Raw genomic sequence first — 19,552 nt, 5'->3', positions numbered from 1 at the left:
ACTCACGCTCTCTCTCTCTCTCATCCCACCACCGAGACACGCGGCTACGGAGTCAAAGCTGCTGCCATCACTACCACCGCTTCCGGGAATGCCTTTAAAAATAAAAGCATTGACTGGGTAGCACCTGTACTGTTTTTACCGAGAAAAGTGTTTAGGTCTTTAAAAAAACAAAACAAACAAAAACATACGGATTGAAAGAAAAAAAATCAAACAAGCATGCCTTTTCTTTTTCTTCCTGCGCTAAAATCAGCTGATTTCAGTTTTTACGCAGGGAGGAGAGAAATGGTGCAGTGGTCTACAGCTTTTGAGGAGGGGAGATGTCGACATTACCTTTATTGTTTTATTGCATGAAAGAACAAGAGTGTGATGATAGAATGCAAACTGTGTTCAGGGCAGAAACAACTGCATCATCCTGCTAAAACTACATCAGACGGTATAGATAGCATGCTAACTCAAAGCTAGCCAAGAAGTAAGTGGAAGTAGTCCTCGATTCAAACTATTTGTCAAGAGCTACAAATTCTTAACCTTGCACACATTTACTCTACTGTGTGGCGTGATATCTGTATCTACAACCACAGATAGCACATTTAAGGTTTCTGAATCCCTCATAAGTCCCATAGTAAGTACGTAAGTAAAATTTATTTATTAAGCGCTTTTCACAGACAAACAGTCACAAAGCGCTGTACACATTTATTAAAATAAACAATACAATCAATAGACATTATACACAATGTAAAAGATCAAATGTAAATAATGTAAAAAATATAAAATATGTATATCAACAAAAGGCTTGTTTGAACAGAAAAGTTTTTAACTGCTTTTTAAAAGAATCCACAGAGTCAAGCAAACGTAATTGTGGTAAACTGTTCCACAGCCTTGGTGCAACAGACTGAAAGGCTCTGTCCCCTTTTGTCTTCAGTCGTGTACGGGAACCAACAGACTCTGAGTCTGTGAGCGGAGATGACGAGCAGCAGTGTATTTTATAAAAAGCTTGGATAAATAATCTGGAGCCATTTAGTGCTCTGTATGTTAAAACAAGAATTTTAAAGCGAATTCTAAACTCTATTGGGAGCCAATGTAAAGAATATAAGATGGGAGTGATGTGAACACGCTTGGTAGAACGAGTTAGTAGTCTGGCTGCTGCGTTTTGAATTGCCTGGAGGCGAGAGAGAGATGATTTATCCAAACTAGTAAACAGGGAATTACAGTAATCTAAGCGTGATGACAGAAATGCATGAATGAGTTTTTCCAGTTCAGCTGAAGTAACCATATGTCGCAGTTTAGATATGTTTCTTAAATGATAGTAACAGGACAAAGATTTTACATGAGAGTCAAGGCCCAGAGAAGAGTCAAATATTACTCCAAGATTTCGAATATTTGACTTGACAGATGGACCTGACTAATTTTAGAATGTAGCTCAGGAGGAGCTATGATCATGGTCTCGGTCTTATTAGTATTTAGAACGAGGTAGTTGCTTGAAAGCCAATCAGAAACCTCGGTTAAGCACTGGACTAGGGTGGACAGCCTATCCTGCTGATGAGGCTTAAAGGACATATGGAGCTGAATGTCATCAGCATAAAAATGATAAGACAGGTCCCTAAAAGATTGAATGATACCAGCTAAAGGAAGCATATAAAAAGAAAATAATAATGGACCTAAAACTGAACTCTGTGGGACCCCACCTGTCAGTCCTAACAGAAAAGGTCCTGTCTGATAAATAGGAAGAAAACCAGTCTAGGGCAGAGCCAAAACCTTGAGCCTGTTAAGTAGGATTTTGTGGTCGATGGTGTCAAAGGCAGCACTAAGATCAAGCAAAATGATCACAGAATAATTCCCTGCATCAGATGCCATTAACAGATCATTATAGACTATTATATTATATTATAAGTCCCATAGGTAAGTTAATTAGCAGTCATTTACACAGCAAAAAAAATGTTTCTTTGAGTTAATTTGGTTCATTTCTCTCATTACACTGTATCATACTACACTGCATTCAAAATGATAGAACACGTTTGGTTTACACTGTTTTGACTCTGATTTATAGAAGTTGCACGAATAATTAATCATTTTTCCATCCATCCATCTTCTTCCGCTTATCCGCGGCCGGGCCCCGGGGGCAGCAGCCCAAGGAGAGAAGCCCAGACCTCCCTCTCCCCAGCCACCTCCTCCAGCTTGTCTGGGGGAACAACAAGGAGTTCCCAGGCCAGCCGAGAGTTATAATCTCTCCAGCGTGTCCTGGACTGATTATTAATTTTTTCCCTAGCTTTTTGAGTTATGTGTCAGGTAGTACAGTCCTTGCTGGTCTGAGCAAAGAGGAGGCACAGGGTGGAAATGGTTGAAATGCAAAGGCCACCCACATGGACTGAACCATCTGCTGTAACGGCATGAAGTTCTCATTACCTCCACCAAAGAGGTTAGCATTTGCATGCATGCGTATCATTCTGTCTGAAACAGGATAGCTTGAAAAGTTTGGAATGATTTCTGATAAAAATTGTAGGGGTCTAGAGTGGGGTCATGTTAACAATTTATTCAAATTTAGTGTTCGAGGCCAATTCAGAGCTGACAAAAAGCCTCATAACTTACCGTGTGTACTGTCAACATATAGAAAGTACTGCACAAAGATTTAAAATATCATGTTACATTTGACTTCTGACCTCTCCTTCAAGGTCAATAGAATAATAAAGTCAAAGTGATAATAATGCTGTGTACTGGTATTTAAAACTGTTTCTTACTGCCTTTGTTTGTATTGACAACAAATAGAGAATGATATACGGGGATTGTAAATATCATGTTATTTTATCTTGTTATGTACATGACAGTAACATATTTTATATATTATAATAATTATATATTAGAACTGTTTAAATGCACAATAATTTGAATGCATGTACAATGTACCTTAATAAGTTGAGGGTTTTTTGGACAACAAACTAAAAAACAAAACTTTTTGCTAAACATTTAAATGAATTTTAGTAAACAATGAAGATTAGTTTGATGAGTTAGTGTTTTTTGTTAACTAGTGTTTTTGAGTAACGCTTACTTTCATTGTTTTGTTTTTTTGGACATTTTGGTCAAATTAAACCCACTTTTTGAAAATTACACCTGTGCTTGTATTTTCATGTGGTCAGTCCCTTAAATGTAGCAATGCATGCATCGCATCAGCACATCAAGAACAGGAGAGCATTTTTTTGGGCAAAAATGGCATCCGATATTTAAAATTAATCTGTACATCTCACGTTTGACCTTCTAGAGGATGATTCTGGCTTATTTCACACCCCTGGTCTAGACTGATTGTAGTTGTAGATTATATAAAAATGTAGCAGCTTGCAATAAATCAACTGGGATCCCAGACAAAAGTTGAAAAACGTGTTTAATAGAGACTCTGGTGCACTGAGGAAAGTGTTAAGTTACGCAAGCCCTGCATCTATGGCCGCTGATTCACCATCTGCACTGACTTTTTAAAGATAGTGGGGTTTATCACTATACGGGTTGCTCCTGATAGGGGTAACACTTCTGACACACCCACAAAAAAAAGAAAGCTTACCTTAAAGCCCCATTGCCCACAACTGTGCCTTTTCATTAAAGCAGTTTGCTGTTTGTCCCTGAAAAATCAGCAAATGGTTGCGCACGTGTTTCAGATCGAAAGGGGCCCCGGTTCCTCCAAAAGCCACTCTGCAGTTCAAGCACCACTTCTGTCAGTCAAATGGAGCAGGTGGTGTGGCTGGATGAAAAGGTAGGGGAAGGAATAAGCCAGAAACTCACAGGGAGACTTCATTTTGTTTCTGTTATTATGCTTAAATAATCTACATGTCTATTTTTACTTAATACCATTTAATAAGAGGTTGGCCTATACAGATAAGCACCTCAATTAAGCTTGCTGCCTCGAGGAGAATATCAAAGCCGCTAAAATTACAGCATGGCTAGAAAAGGAAAATGTATGCATAGTTTAATATTGCAAAATGTTATTTACTTTTTTTAAAAGTATTATTATTAATAGGACTGGTCGGTGATTAATAAGAATAGCTTACACTCATATTCCCTACCCGTATAACCCCTGATTGTATCCAACTAGTGCAATTTTTCTCTGTCACCAGGTAGCCAATTACAGCCCCATGGAAATAAAGAAATTGCCCTTTTAATACTATAAATTGATTAACAGAGCCATGATTAGTGTTTTAGTAGTAGGTAATCTGCACTCTGACTGCGTGTGCTAAAAAAATTCTTACATTCATATTTTGGAATACAGTGTAGTAAGTAGTAGTAAGTATTCGCCCACCCTTTATGACTTTTTTTGCATATTTGTTGCACTTACATGTTTCAGATCATAAAACAAATTTTAATATTTGATGAAGTAAATAGAAAATTCAGTTTTTAAATGATGATGTCATTTCTTACAGGAAAAAAGTTATCCAAACCTACCTGGTCCTGTGTGAAAAACTAAATGCTAAATTAACTGTGATTAACTACCGAGTTCAGTTTCATGAGCCACACCCGTATTATTGTCAGACCTGCTGAATGAAGAAAATATTCTGTGAATTGATGACTCAAAAGGTGAACTTTTTGGAAGGTTTTAGTCCAGTTACATGTGTTGTAAAACTTACACAGCATTTCAGAAAAAGATCGTAGGAGCAGCCAATCATGGGGGTGGTAGTGTGATGGTCTGAGGCTGCTTTGCTGATTCAGGACCTGGATCACTAATTGAAGTTACCATGAATTCTGCTCTCTACCAGAAAATCCTGAGGAAGAACATCTGGCTGTCAGTTCGTGCCCTGACGCTGAAGTGTATTTGGGTTATGAAGCAGGAGAATGACCCAAAATAAACTTTGGATGAATCAATAGAAACAAAGTGAAGAAAATATGCGGCTCATGTTTGAAAACCCTCTAATGTGGTTCAGTTGAAACAATTCTGCAAAGAGGAGTGGGCCAAAATTCGTCCACAGCAATGTGAAAGACTCATTGTCAGTTATCAGAAATGCTTGATTGCAGTTCTTGCTGCCAAGGGTGGCACAACCAGTTATTAGGTTTAGGGGGTAATTACCTTTTCAAACAGGCCCAGGTAGGTTTGGATAACTTTTCCCCTTAATAAATGAAATCATAATTTAAAAACTGCATTTTGTATTTACTCGTATAATCTTTGTCTAAAAGTAAAATTAGTTTGACGATCTGAAACATTTAAATGTGACAAATATGCAAAAAGCTAAGAAATCAGGAAGGGTGCAAATACTTTTTCACTGCACTGTAATTTCATGCATCAGAATTATTTACCACCATAGTTGGAGACTAGATGTGTATTTTGGAAATAACAGAATAAGTAACAAAGACACTCATTTAGGAGTATCACACTCCAACCATGTTATGTTACAGTCAAACCAGAGTAAACCAAGTGTTTTAGACTGCAGACCTTTAGTCTGCTTTTTTGTGAGTGTTAACCCTTTATTATGAAGGAAGAGTTTCAACTTCCTGTCACAGTCCGGCTAAGTTTGACTGACTTGTCGAAATTTCCAGTTTACAGACACAGGAACTTATCTGCTGTTCTCGGTCTGGTTTAGTGTGGTTCTAAAAAGGTCCAAACATCAGATATGAGAGGTGATAGACTAAAATAAAGTCTCCCCGAACACTGTGAGTCATGTCATCAGTTCCACAACACATGTACATACTTTTGTCTTCAGGAAATTAACTTTGTGTGCTATTAATACAATCAATACCATACAGTATTCCTGTTCTTGCTTCATCTAATAACTGTGGATTCAAATATGTCTGTGGAAATGTGATGTGTGTCAGTGTCCTTATTTGCAGGTAGAGTTAAAAATGTGTTTGTCTATCTTGATGCACCTTCCAGGCTGTAAACTGGCTTATGCAACGGGGTATAACAGGAGGTTTGTGTGCTGTGTGCTCATTCAGTGCTGGGGTTTAAGTATTTAATTAGTACCAAAGCCAGCTCTGGCTAATCTTCTCAACACTGACTCAACATGTGACCTGGTGACTAATGTTAAGGCCAATCAATAGCCTGAGCAATTCAAACAAAGACAATGTCAGCTTTGACTCGCAGTAGGTATACATGCATGCGGTCCTATGCAATCGTTATGGTTTGAAGCAAAGTTTCTAGGTGGTTTCTACTAGCATGGTCTCTGTTGGTTTCTACCAAACTGCTTTAAAACAAGTAAAAACACAGCCTCCAGATCATGCCTCCAGAGTGTTTCCATGCCTTATAGAAACACTTCGAGCCCAGAGCGCGCAACCCAGCACACACCCTATGTTACACAGACACTGATTTAGGTTTGCGATTGTCCTCTCCAGCACAGTTTATCCTCATTGAGTGCTGCAGTCAGTGTCCTGCCTGCAAACAGGCCTACTCTACCCTCTGCAGATGAACAGATGAAGCTCTGGAAGTGGGACAGGGGCTATTTGGACAGGAATTAAGGGGTGTGTTAAATTTCTGCATGCATGATCAATGGGGTTGAATGGTGGGGTTGGTGGTGGGTGGGGGCTAACGCTAGGCAGAGGCAGAAACAGAAACAGAGGGGGAGAGAGAGAGCTAGCGAGCAATGGCTCACTAATGAGAGATGGACAGCGTGGATTGTATCTCATTACCAATCAACATAGCTTTGAGTTCTCCAGAGAGGGAAAATGCAAGCTCTAATGTGTGCTGCATGTGTTCCTTTTTGATAAACCCAGCTTGTGTGGTGGGGTATTAGTCACAGCGGTATCTGAGCTGCTGGAAATCCACACACAACTGCCCTCTGTCCGTTTTGGTGAGGAGTTTCCTCTGAATAGTACAATGGGACTTAATTACAGGTCACTGGCATGTCTCAGGGAGATAGAGGCAGCTCTGTTACCCTTCCAAATACAGTATAATGCCATCTTCCCAAGGGTGGGGTGGGGTAACAGGAGCTCAACACAAAAAGGTGCTGATAGGCCGAACCTGAGAATAGTATTAGGTGATCCAGGCAGAGAAAGTGAGCATTTTACAGTGTAAAGAGAAAAGAGGAAAGATAAAAGACTACATTAACTCTCAAAGGTTTTCTCCCATTCAGTTTGCCCTCTTTCCTTTCCAGTTCAGTTCCAACTTAGTCTTCCTGCCAACTTATGTTGTCAAAAAACAAGAGGGTGGATTAAAAAAAAGAGAGGGAGAGAGCAGGCGAGACAGGGAGAAGGCAAATCTATGGAAACAATAATATTATTCGAATTCAACAGCTGAACAGTTTAAAGTTTAAACATTAGAGATGGGAATGGTGAACCACTTTCAAGTTGTCCAGTATACTGGAATCATATTTCTCCAAGCATATAAATTTCTTTATCAACGCACAGATGTCAAACTCAGCAGAGTGATTTCCAAGCCTTCGTCCATCTATAATTTCCACAAAGAAAACTGATCAAGAATTAATAAGGGACTCAATAAAGAATCAGATCTACAGTCAAAAATCAATAAGATTGTATTCATATCAGAAATGCAAAATGCAGAATTTGCATAGGCCTACTGCTGTATTTTAAAAAGAAAATGTTTTGCATGCTTTGCATAGAATTTCAGCTTTCCAGCTGACGTCCACGTTTTCTTTGTTTCACTTCATAATGTGCTAAATATGCAAGCAGCCTGGTTTAGCAGCACCCTGCAGATGTGCAGGGTTGCACTGTCGTGCTAAAATAATCACGATGGCAGCAGTTGATGCTCTAAAAGCTGTAGATTTGTATACATCGTTCAGCATTAATGGTGCCCTCACAGGTGCTCTTGGTTACCTCATGCCATGTGCAGTCATGTGCTCCCTGTACTGAACTGCGCGCTGAAAACACACCAGGTGGTCTCTCTCCTCAGTTTTGAATTTCACAGCCCACAGGAAAGTTTTCCACTTCACTTGAGGCTGTCTTAAAAGCAGTAAGGCCCAGAGAAGGCAGCAGTGTTTCTGGGTCTTGTTTTTAGATGCATGGCAGAGTTGAACTTTTATTTGTGGATGCATGATGACTGTGTTCACTGGCGGTGGTTTTCAGAAGTGTTTCTGAGCCCATGCAGTGATTTTTCACTACATAATTATGTCTATTTTAATCACAGACACTCGACATCAGTTTTTGTCCTTATGCACAAAAAATGCAGAGATTTTTCCCAATTTCACTGAAGAGTTTAAAGTAAATTGGATTATTACATAGTTAAAACACGGAATAAAACACACATGGTCTAAACCCCTTCCCATATTTACTTCTACAAGATTCATCACTGGGGTGCTCTTTGGAAATTTTGCTAACTAACATAATTAAATGTAAGATATTAAAACAGGCGTCTGGGGCTTTTTGCATTACACTTGTCCAATTTCTTGTTGCACTTTTCTTAGCTCTTTCTGAGATGTGCTGCTGGAATCAGATTAGAAATAAGCACATATATTTCAAACAAGGAAAAAAAAGAGAAAATCTTGCTCCTTTTTTTAAAGTTTAATTTGTGAAATAGTCACAAGTAGTCGATGATGTCCAAAGTGTTTAACTTGTGCACATTGATTTAAAAAAAAAAAAGAAAAAGGGAAATGCGCAGTGTTAAAGCACTCTTTCAGTAAATGTGGAAATGTTTTAGGAAACTGATGTGCCAACTTATTCCTTTCTTGTTCTTTGTCCTTTCTTGTCTTGAACTCATGTTCAAGACAGAAAACACTCCACCAAGGCCCCTAACATGAAGCAACTTCCTCAAAGTCTAATGTAAAGATAACACAGCAGCGCCCTCTCCTGGCAGAAAAGACAAATCAAACTTTGTTCCTGCTTAGCTGATCTCCTGCTCATCTGTACATTATTGACTTATTTATTTCTTTATTTTTTACATATGCATTAACAAATAAAATGTATGGAATAAGAAAAAATAAGGGAAAATAAGAAAGAAAAAAGCCCAAAACTATTTTTCCAAAATGTCCTTTCCGTGTGAGAAAAAGCTATACGTAAAAAGCTCCCAACTTTCCAAGTCATGTTTCCCCCCCACTGTCTTATCAGTTTTCTGCTCTGAGAAGTAGACTGTGGACTCTGCCAGTGCAACACCCCTCATTTTTATTTATTGTTTTTAAGATGAACTTTGGTCCCTGCTGAGGACTGAGGGAGAAGGGACAAAGTTCACAGGGCGCACGTAAGGAGGAGGGGGTGAATAGGAGGAAGGTTAGATTAAAAGAAAATTGACCTTTGAAAGCAAAAACAACAAGTGAAAAGCTAAAACCGGACAGCTCTGGACACATCGGGAGGATTCAGCAAAGGAAAATGAAAGTTTACTTTCTCATGAGCTGAAGAGGGACTGCAGATATAAAATAATGGGGCCTGGCACTGGCTGTGTGGCTGTCGTTTGAGCGTGGTAGTGCACATGAGAGCAGTGTTTGTTTGCGAGGCAGTAGTGAGGTAAGACATAAGACTAATGGAGGTAGAGGAGAGGGCTGAGGCAGCCAAAGCGGGGCCGAGTCGTTTGACGGCCCTGCAGGAGCAGCTGATCTGGGCCCTGCTGGAATCTGGACTGTCCCGGGAGGTTCTGATCCAAGCCATGGGGGAACTGGAACGAAACAGGGCAAGTGCTGGCAACGAGAAGGGAGAAAGGGGGGATGGAGAGAGCTCAGAGGAGGGAGAAATGGATTTCCCACCACCTATATTCCGAGAACTGGAGAAGCTCCCTCCAGAGGAGGCGTCCAAACTGAGGACTGAAGTCGAGCACCTACTGCAGTAAGTAGATCCTGGCACTTCTCTGGAAGCTTAATGGCAACAGCGACAATCATCCTAATGTCTCGGTAACTGCTATTCTCACTCAGCAGCTTTTCCAGTAGGACCCGGTCGGATAAATTCTGAAAATTGACAACATCCTTGCCACCGCTTCTGATTCTCCTCCTCTTTGTGTTACCTCCCGTGTGTCAAAACCACACACTTGAGAGTCGAAGCAATACTTTACGCATTTACCTGTTAGCACCACTATTCCTATTGTCTTCTTACACTCTGTCCCCATGTCTTTACCAAATCCTCCCTCCTTGCCATGCTTCTCTGACTCTCTCTCTGCAGTCTGGCTCTTGGGCGAATATAAAGAGGGTTCCTCCTTTGCTAGTTACTAATTACCCACCCTCATCATTATTCCCTGACCATTTCTTAATAAATAAGCCAAGAGCCTGAGGTGAAGATTAATAGAGCAGAGCTGGTCATGTGAGACTGTGTTTGCGCAACGCATGAGTGATTTTTGTCCGTTCAGTTTTAAGGCCTGATCCTGAAAATATGGAACACAGACATATAAACATTGGACATTCTATCATAAACATTAAATGTTTAAAAAAGTGGGAAAAAAGCTCTCTCTAAATAGGATTGTTAAAAAAAAAACAACTAATTTTTGCCCGATACCTTTACCAAAATGTTTGGAAGCTGTTTGAGACGTTCAAAATAATTTGGTGTGTCTTTAATGACGTTTCCAACTTGATAATTAGGAAGTGTTAAATTAGGCTTCATAAATCTTTTACATGTTTTCCATTCCAGTGATCTGAAAGGGCTGGACTTTGTTCCCCGTGCTCTCTCTTATCTCTCTTTGTCAACAAACCTCTCTTTACTTCCCACTGTGTGGTCATATTTTACGTCCCTACTGATGTGACAAACTGCCTGGTTAGCACTTCTACATATACTGGTATCTGTTAAGGAAAAGTCCACTAAATAAAAATGCACAAAACTATAAGGTGGGCAGTTTTTAAGCTCAGGTGTCTGTCTGTCTGTCTGACAGTGAGGATCCCTGGCATGTTGCAAAAATGGTAAAAAGCTACATGCAGCAGCATAACCTACCTCAGCGGGAGGTGGTGGAGTCCACGGGACTCAACCAGTCTCACCTCTCCCAGCACCTCAACAAAGGCACGCCTATGAAGAACCAAAAAAGAGCTGCTCTGTACACCTGGTATGTCAAGAAGCAGTGCGAGATCAGCCAGCGTGAGTACACAAGCCGTGCTGGAGCTCCAAGAGTGCAAAAATAAAAGAAAAATGTGAGGTGTTTAAAAACAACAACAACAAAAACCATGCTAACTTTTTAAATGTAGAATTTACCAATGCCAAACATGGCCTTGCAACTGTGAAGGACCAAGGGGAGGACACCAAGAAAGGACGGAGGAACAGGTTCAAGTGGGGTCCAGCATCCCTGCAGATCCTCTTCCACGCCTACGAACGACAGAAGAACCCGAGCAAGGAGGAAAGAGAGGGGCTGGTGGAGGAGTGTAACAGGTGAGACAGGGTTTTGAATTTGTGTTTATTTATCTTGTTTTTATAGGGTTGCTGTGACACTTATCCAGACCCAAACTATATGTGAGAAACTTTAACATGATTGATCTAAATTCTTGGCATCTGATCATATATTTCTATAGATTTATAACAATTAACACTTCATTTAGCTATTCAGCTTTCATAAATAATATTTATCTTGTCACTGGATCCAAGAACATTGGAGAACACTTTCATGTAAAATCCTTGGATAAATAAAGAGAGTCTGATTTCCTCTTTCAGGGCAGAATGCCTCCAGAGGGGCGTGTCTCCCTCCCAGCTTGCTGGCCTCGGCTCTAACCTGGTCACTGAAGTCCGAGTGTACAACTGGTTCGCTAACCGTCGGAAAGAGGAGGCTTTTCGTCACAAACTGGCCCTCGACACACCTTTCGGCAGTCAGACTGCCTCATCCGCCAACGCCAACCTTCCACCCAGTCCCGAGCACGGTAATAACCCATCCTCATGCATGGAAATTTGAGAGGGAAATCAGAATGGCTTAGAGACATGACTCTACTGGTTGTGCTGCTGGATGCTCATATTTACCTTTATTCTATTTAGACTTGGAGCAATCGACCAAAGTCAGCTGTGATGTGTGTAAACCACGAACCTTATAAATGTTCTGGGACTGACTGGATGATTGTTGTTTCCCCAGGTGTGAAATACAGCCAGCACATCCCATGCGACACTGTGAGCTCAGCCAGAGGCAGCGGAGGGGAGAGAGTGGGGCGTCTCATGGTGAGTCCAGTCCAACTGGAGCCAAGCCACACACTCCTCGAGACCCATAACCCCAAGCTGGTGAGAGCTCGTGTCCGGATCCCTCGTGGTTCAATATGCTAAATTACCAGCTGCCCTAAACATGCCATCCTCTGGTTTCAGGTGTCCAGCGGTGGGCCACTACCACCAGTAAGCACTCTAACCTCCCTGCACAGTCTGTCTGCCTCACCTGCATCCTCACAGAGCCTCATCATGGCCTCAGTGCCCAGCGTCATGAGTCTGGGGGAGTCCTCCCTTCTCATTGGTAACATTGGTTCCCTTTTTTTCCCATTTTGTAATAAGGGGAAAAATTCTCAGACCAACGTCAATGCTGTTTCACAGGTTTAGCCTCCACGCAACCTCAGACTGTGCCTGTCATAAACAACATGGGAGGCGGCTTCACAACCTTGCAGCCCATCTCATTCCAGCAGCAGCTTCACGCCTCTCCCCAGCCGCCAATACCACAGCAGCTTCAGAGTCACATGGCTGCCAGTCCGTTCATGGCAACCATGGCACAGCTGCCATGTCACAGTAAGACTGCAGTAACATGAAGACTAGAGCTCAACATGTCATCCCCGAGTAAAGATTCATTCATCTGTTTGTCGTTCCAGTGTACAGCAAATCGGATTCGCCCCAGTACCACCCGTCCAGTTTGCTCTCCCAAGCCATGGTCATCGCAGACAGCAGCAGCCTGACCAGCCTCACTGCTGTCAGACAGGTACTGGGACTGACCAGAGCTTAGTCTGTTCAGAGCATCTAGTTTTAAAACCTAAATCATTGATTTTTGTTTCGGGCAGATTCTGACCACAGACCCTGAGGAGCAGGAAGACGCACCTTTACGGGAAGACTCTCTAAACATGCAACCACACTCACCTGCACCAGGTACAAAGATGTAAACAGCATGTAAATGTAGGGACTGATAAAGGGATAGAGATTGATGATATGATGTTGACAGGAAAGTTGGATATATTGCAGGAGACCAGAGCTCTTTCCGTTACCTGGATTCACTGACAATCAGGAGAAACGGTCTGAAAGGGGCATTTTACAAATCATATGACTTCCACAAAAAATGATTCACTGGAATTAAGACTGATTTTACTGCTTTGTGCTATAAATCACCAGATTATCAATTTTCTGCAGCATTCATCTGATCCTTTTAATAACAGTCGTATTTATGTTTATAGATCTTTAATCACCATTTGATACCTTTCTCATTCCCGTCACAATGTGATGCACAGTTTGCATTTCATTCGGTGGGTTTAATAAGGCACGGCTTAACACGCTGAACATTTAAAACTTATTCATCCAGCAGAATAAAACATGCTGCGAATAAAAGCATCAGTAAAAATGTGAAACTGAAACTCAAAACATAACCGGCTCCTGACAGTTTGAGTTTTATTCCTTCAGCTGGAGACTGGGTGCCGTTTACAACAGAGTAAAGACTAAATATAAAAATAGAATTCAACCTTAGTGGAAATTTGATATGAGGTCTTGAAAAAATAAAATTGTTGTAAAATTGTTTAGCGCCGACAGGAATAAAGTTGCATCTAAAAATCCATATTATTTATTCATTATTACTGATGCTCCATGAACTTGTTCATGCATGGAGATCTGCCTGATTCCAGGGATAGTGATGCTATTTTGGGGAGATTTGGTTGGTCAGGTGGTCCAGGTAAGGTTCACAGCATAAGATTAGATTAGATGAAACTTTATTAATCCCTTGGGTGGGTTACTTCGGGAAATTCAGTTTCCAGTAGCACAGCACCGACAGAAGTTGCGTGTTACAGATACAATAATGGGGAATAAGAGTAAGGATATAAGCATAAGTTACCATGGCAAGAAGTGAACCACATGCAGTACAGAACACCCAGAGTTAACCCTGAAGTTATCTGGATAAGCCAAAATCTGGCTTCATAGTACAGGCCTCAGGTGGAAGCAAACCAAGGCCATGAGTATTGGAGGTGGATTCAAGATGTTCTACTGTGCTGTAGACAGGAACAGAAATGGATTAGGGGTGATCCTGAAGGAAGATTATGTGAAGAGTGTCAGACAGGCTCATGAGTTTGAAGCTGGAAATCGAAGGGGTGATGCTAATGCTTTGGAGAAGATGGTGGAGTTGGTTTTAAGATTTTCATTGGGAGTGAGCAGGATGGACAAGATTAGACGCTGATTAGATGTCGAAGATGGAGCTGCCAGGGAGGAGGAAAAGACAAAGAGCACAAAGAAGGTTCATGGATGTAGTGAAGGAGGATGTGCAGAGGGTTGGTGTGACAGAGGAGGGTGCTAGAGGTGAGATGGAGGCATATGATCTGCTGTAGAAACCCCTAAAAGGAGCAGCTGAGAGGAGACCATGAAAGCAGACGACTGGTTCAAACACTGCACAAAGCCAAAAGCTGACATTTACCCATTACATGGTGCATAGAGCAAGGCTGTCTACAGCGCATAAGCCAACAGGGTGGTTAGTAGGGGTGGGGGGGAAAAATCGATACTGTGTAGTATCGTGATATTTTGTTTGCTAATAATGTATCGATACAGGGACAGCAGAAATCGATATTTTGTTACAAAAAAAAAGTTTTTGTGGACTGGAACATGCTCTGACTTCAGAGCATGTTGATCAGCTCCTTTTTCTGAGCAAGAATCCTGACATTCCTTCACTGTCCAAATGTGTTTAACTTTTTTTTGGCAGAAATAAACATGACAGTTTACTTATTTTAATTTAAGACATTTTATTTTAATTAAGTTTAAAACTTTTTTATTTAATGTAAAATTATATTTTGTTTTAATTTACTGTCAAATTCTTCAGTTGCTGAATGGGCTGCATAGTTTTCATAAATTGCATAGTTCAGAATAGCTATAATTGTACCAGATGGTTGCATTCAGTTAAGTTGGACTAGACTGTAATACAAACCGTTCAGTTTGTCAACAATAAAACTGACTGAAATGAGAGAAAGACTGAGTGTGAGACTTTGATATTAGATAAAATGAATATTGATAAAGTTTACCTTTATGTACAGAATCTGAATATCGCAAAATATTTTAAAAAACTTGCAATAATATCGTATCGTGCGTTAAGTATTGTGATAATATCGTATCGTGATAATATCGTATCGTGGGATGTATGGTGATTCCCACCTCTAGTGGTTAGCTGTGTTTTTTTGTCTTTGTCCATCAGAGATGTTTCATTATTTACTTCTTATCATGTGTACATCAATTGACTGATATCAGCAACTCTTTTTTACCTTCTAGACCTTCACAGAAAAAACTGTTTTCAAACAATCTGAAGCCTCTTTTCTTTGCTTTTTTAAATTAACAGTTTCATCCGAGAGCCTCGAGCTGTATCCTTCCTCTCAGGCGACAGAAAGCCATCAATCTCACCTCCTCTCACCGTCTCCGACAGAAATCAGCTCCTACATCCCTGCACAAATGGTTTCCACAGCACAGTAAAAGAGTCTCCTGACTGTCAGCTGGATTCAGGAGTGAATCGGGACGTATGCCATGTAAGCTTGGGGCCAGTACTACAAAGCAAGTTCAAAATACCCAAAATACTGGCTTCATCCACCCAAAGATCAGCATTCAGAATAAGTAGTCACCCGAAAGCTGTTATGAACTTGATACGTCAAACCAGGTTCTTTCCAATCTAGATCTGACCAATCAGAAACGTGGACAAGCAGTGCAACTAATTTTACAAAAGAAGATAAAACTACAGTAACAGAAATACAAGCAGGTAAGGTCTGCAGCGTAGGTTACCATGAAGATGTACCAAAGTAAGAAGCAGGTCGCCTTCGTAACACTGAAAACCCAGAGTTGCACCTGAGCGATGACACTGTTTGACTCAAACGTCAACAAACTGTCACTGAAACGAGGACACACAGAAAATTCTCTCGACACAGAAAATCAACGGAAGATTAACACTGACGTGTATTTTTTTTATTAAAATATTTGTAAATGTTTTAGAATTTAAACAAAATGTAAACTGATCTGAAACTTGTCATCAGCATATTATCTGCATTTTTTTAACTCACCTTGAAATATTTTCACTTTTTTTTTTTTTAACATCATTAATGACAAAGTAAAGACCAATTCCAGCTTTTGAATAAAAATATTTTAAATAAAAATATTTTAAATCTTTGAATTCACCGTGGCAGAAAGTCATTTTAAAAAAATAATAAAAAAAATCAGTGCAATGCTTCTTCCTCTGCGTTTTCTTCTTGCCTCTTCTTCTTCTTTTTCCGTTTTACTTTGACTTGCATGTGTTCCTGTTCTGAGTTTGTGAGCTCACCATTACTCTGAGCATCAGGAGTAGAATCTGAGTCCACCTGTTCCCCATCCTCCTGATTCTTCTTCTTCTTCTTCTTCTTCTTAACGCGGCTCTCTTCTCCCTCTGTATCTTTCTTCTTCGTCTTTGTCATTTTTACCGAGCAAGGAGACTCCATCGAAGGGGGTGAGAGCACCAACGAGGGCAACAGATCTTTGACAGACACCGCTGCCTCTTTCAGCCTCATTTCCATCTCATCATCGCTGTCGCTGAAACGGGCAGAGAGAGAAAGAATGTCATACGGAGGGGAAATAAAAATGAATCAATAACACAAGGAAGAAAACATTAATAGAGATGAAGAACCTTGAGCTGGGAGCAGGCCGACGCCTTACGGGGGCGGGAGGATCTTCAGCTTTCTTTCCTGGGACGGATGTAGAAAACAGACGAAATCCTAGAAGAAGAAAATTGTCAGATTTAAAGAGATGAACACAAGTTCCCATAGAAACAAAATCTTCTTAAAGAGCCAGAAACTTTACCTTCATCCTCCTCCTCCTCATCATCTTTGTTACATTTAGCTGGTTCTAAACAGGATGAAGTTTGAGGCTTTATCTCTGAAATACAACTGACAGGCAAATATAATGGTTAATAAGATAATCTTATGATTATCAGTTATTATAAACAAAAGGGTTTTTTTTTTTGGGTTTTTTGTAGTCAGAGTCGTTACCTGTCTAGAAAGTGTCCTAACTTTCTGGCAACATGCGTCTGGAATCCTGGCGTGACCTGGAGCTCGTTGCCATCATGTTCATGGTCAGCGACAACGAGACTGTTATACAAAAAAACTTTATGAAGCTCAGTTTATTTCTGACATTGACATAAAAAAACAAAACAAAAAACAGATACCTCTGTACTTGCCTACTGAGATAAAGGATCTACAGCCTTTTGCAAAAGTCTCGAGCCTCTGACTCTGAACTCTCTTAGGCAGCTTTTTCTGCCCTTTCTTTCAGTAATCTGCAGGAATATTTCTCCAGGCTTCTTGGAGGACATTTAAAGCTCTTTGGATGTTTCTGCAAGATTCTCTCACACTCTTTCACTAATGTTATGATCTGGCCTCAATCTACGACTGATAGTGTCCCATTGTGTGTTTTCTTAATTATGTAAGTTTTACTTCATTGCCAATTTTGACAAGATCCCCAACACACTGCCCAAAACCCCCAAATCCTCTGTATAGACACTCACTGCTGTACCTCTCTCCTGACCTCCTCCGTACATATTAACAATTATTTGAACAATAAAATTCAAATTTGGATTCTTCCCTCCATCAGATCTGTTGCCAACGATTTTCAGTCCAGTTCTTGTGTAATTTAGCATGGGTTCTTGACAGCCACACTTCCACTGAGACCATTTGTTATAAGGCTTCATGAACAACAGATGGATCAACCAGAGGGGCCAGATGCATCACTCAGGTCAGGTCTTTGCTAAATGTTTTCCTGTTTTAAAGGGCATAACTTTCAGATACTGTTCATCTGTTGTAGATATTTTTAGTTCTCCATTTGTTTCATCTACTCATATTTTTTAAAGACACACTATGAACCATGCCAAGTTTTTGGCCAATAACTTTTTAGTAATCACTTTGTTGGCGTAAAAATATTATTTTGTGCCTGCCAAACTGTTTTCTTGGGGATTTTTCATAGTTTCAACTAAAGAAATGGTAACAAGTAATGTGTTTTTGTGACAGGCTGCTATTTAAGTGCCTAAAGACACAATGTTGTGTTAATCAGTGTTAAGTGGCTCAACAAACAAACAAGGAAAGACAACATTCCTTTGAAAATGATCAGGCACAATGACTGAACTAAAAGTGAGTGAAAAAGTAGCCAATGTCCAAAGAAACACTGAAAGACCTACAGAAAAGCCCGAAGAACTATTGCTCAAGACTACTTTAAACAATTCTAAGCAAAATATAAAGAAATCAGGGTTGGTTCGAGTTAAAAACATTAACTTGAACCAACAAATTATTATTACGCAATGCGAGATTAATTTGCAGAACAGATGGATAGTCATAGCTTACAAAAACTAATTTTAAGTATATCTGGGGGGGTTTTTTCACATTAATTGAATCTAATATCATTACAATTTACTGCTCACATTGGAAAGACACAAAGTTCACATACAGAGCTTTTGTGCGTGAAACAACAACAGCGTGTTACATCTTTGTGGGTCAAACAACCAAATCTGGAAATACTCTAAACCTTCCATACATTTTCCCTCCTGTGCAATAGTGAAAGGAACAACAATGTATTCTGTTGGGAAATTGAAGCAGTTTTCACACTTGGACGGATATTTAACACTAAAAGAAGTAAATGGATATTTTAAAAGGTAACACTTACCGCTTTGACTCTTTCACACTGGCATCCGCATCTTAAAACACAGAGAGTTAGTGTCTTTAACAGAGCTACACTGCAGCTGATTAAACTCGCACACTGTGTTGATTTAGCAAGCTCAGGGGCTAGCTAAAGCTGCGCTATGCTCTTAGAGTCTTACCGTAATGTTTATTTGTAACCAATTAAATAAATTTCATTAGAAAATGTTACTGACCGACAGCTCTTTATGCATGGACTATAAATATTGTGGAAACTTCTCCGGGGTACCTGTTGGGAACGACTACCGGTGCACGTATGCTAGCTTGGCCCCTCGGTTCAAATAGAAGAGGGAAACACTAACCTTTGCTTTTGACAGCCTTCGTCTCCCAAACCGCCTCCTGACATCTTTTAAGTACTTCGTCGTCACTGCTGCTGGAGTCGTCCGAAACCCCAACCATCTTTTTAGCGGGGGCCGCCATGATGAAACACATGTGCAGCTACTAGTGTTGTGTTTTCAGCAGAGGATTCTGGGTAATGTATTTTGTTACCCAGGTGAGAAAAAACCCCAAAGCGTTCTCAGACTCATCACTACTTTCATTCCGTTTTAAGAAACGATGGTAAATCAGGGTTAAATATTATTTTCAAATTATTTTTCAAATGGAAATCAGAGTTACATTTCTGGGTCCTGTTTTCTTCCTTTTTCCTAGAGTCACTATCAAAACTATTCAGTGGGTCATGGCATGTTTGGGGTTTTATGAGGTGTGTTTATTTTTGTCTCAATATTTGGGAATTCTGTGCAGACCCACATTAAGTAGGACACATGGTCACTCTAACTTGGACAGGTCTCACAAGCAGATCACCTTGTATGCATTTTGTTCAGCAAACTTACAATGTGATATTCAAGTTTCAAGGTGGAAAAACAACATCCCTTATAACTCATTTATATTGAGACAAAGAGAGAGAC

At 40.2% G+C, this 19,552-nt stretch overlaps 2 protein-coding genes across 2 annotated transcripts; one reads left to right on the top strand and one right to left on the bottom strand.

Moving 5' to 3' along the window:
- Positions 1-8,523: 8,523 nt before the first annotated feature.
- On the top strand, positions 8,524-15,826 carry hnf1a (HNF1 homeobox a). Its single transcript, XM_084947115.1, has 10 exons — positions 8,524-9,669; positions 10,700-10,899; positions 11,007-11,187; positions 11,467-11,669; positions 11,876-12,018; positions 12,100-12,241; positions 12,319-12,507; positions 12,588-12,694; positions 12,774-12,858; positions 15,290-15,826. Exons 1-10 carry the CDS (start codon positions 9,371-9,373, stop codon positions 15,418-15,420), a joined length of 1,680 nt encoding a protein of 559 aa, XP_084803241.1. The 5' UTR covers positions 8,524-9,370; the 3' UTR covers positions 15,421-15,826.
- A 290-nt stretch (positions 15,827-16,116) lies between these two features.
- Positions 16,117-19,093, bottom strand: c12h12orf43 (chromosome 12 C12orf43 homolog). Its single transcript, XM_084947116.1, has 6 exons — positions 18,950-19,093; positions 18,616-18,646; positions 16,956-17,054; positions 16,768-16,853; positions 16,595-16,682; positions 16,117-16,500 (listed from the first exon to the last, which is right to left on the bottom strand). The coding sequence occupies exons 1-6, from the start codon at positions 19,077-19,079 to the stop codon at positions 16,152-16,154; spliced, it is 783 nt and encodes a 260-aa protein (XP_084803242.1). The 5' UTR covers positions 19,080-19,093; the 3' UTR covers positions 16,117-16,151.
- Between the last annotated feature and the right edge of the window lie 459 nt (positions 19,094-19,552).

This window comes from Perissodus microlepis, chromosome 12 (genome assembly GCF_051167445.1).
Source record: "Perissodus microlepis isolate ML-2025 ecotype Zambia chromosome 12, ASM5116744v1, whole genome shotgun sequence".
Taxonomy (NCBI): domain Eukaryota; kingdom Metazoa; phylum Chordata; class Actinopteri; order Cichliformes; family Cichlidae; genus Perissodus; species Perissodus microlepis.
The sequence above is the reverse complement of the archived record's forward strand: the minus strand, read 5'-3'. Positions and strand labels throughout refer to the sequence as shown.

Bases quoted from the DNA above. Each gene is read 5' to 3' on its own strand.
- c12h12orf43 (XM_084947116.1), bottom strand. From the start codon at position 19,079: ATGTGTTTCATCATGGCGGCCCCCGCTAAAAAGATGGTTGGGGTTTCG. The intron at 18,647-18,949 runs GTTAGTGTTTCC...CTGTGTTTTAAG, and splicing joins GAAGGCTGTCAAAAGCAAAG to ATGCGGATGCCAGTGTGAAA. The intron at 16,501-16,594 runs GTTCTTCATCTC...TGCCCGTTTCAG, and splicing joins CGGCCTGCTCCCAGCTCAAG to CGACAGCGATGATGAGATGG.
- hnf1a (XM_084947115.1), top strand. From the start codon at position 9,371: ATGGAGGTAGAGGAGAGGGCTGAGGCAGCCAAAGCGGGGCCGAGTCGT. The intron at 12,508-12,587 runs GTAAGACTGCAG...TTGTCGTTCCAG, and splicing joins GGCACAGCTGCCATGTCACA to TGTACAGCAAATCGGATTCG. The intron at 12,859-15,289 runs GTACAAAGATGT...TTAAATTAACAG, and splicing joins ACCACACTCACCTGCACCAG to TTTCATCCGAGAGCCTCGAG.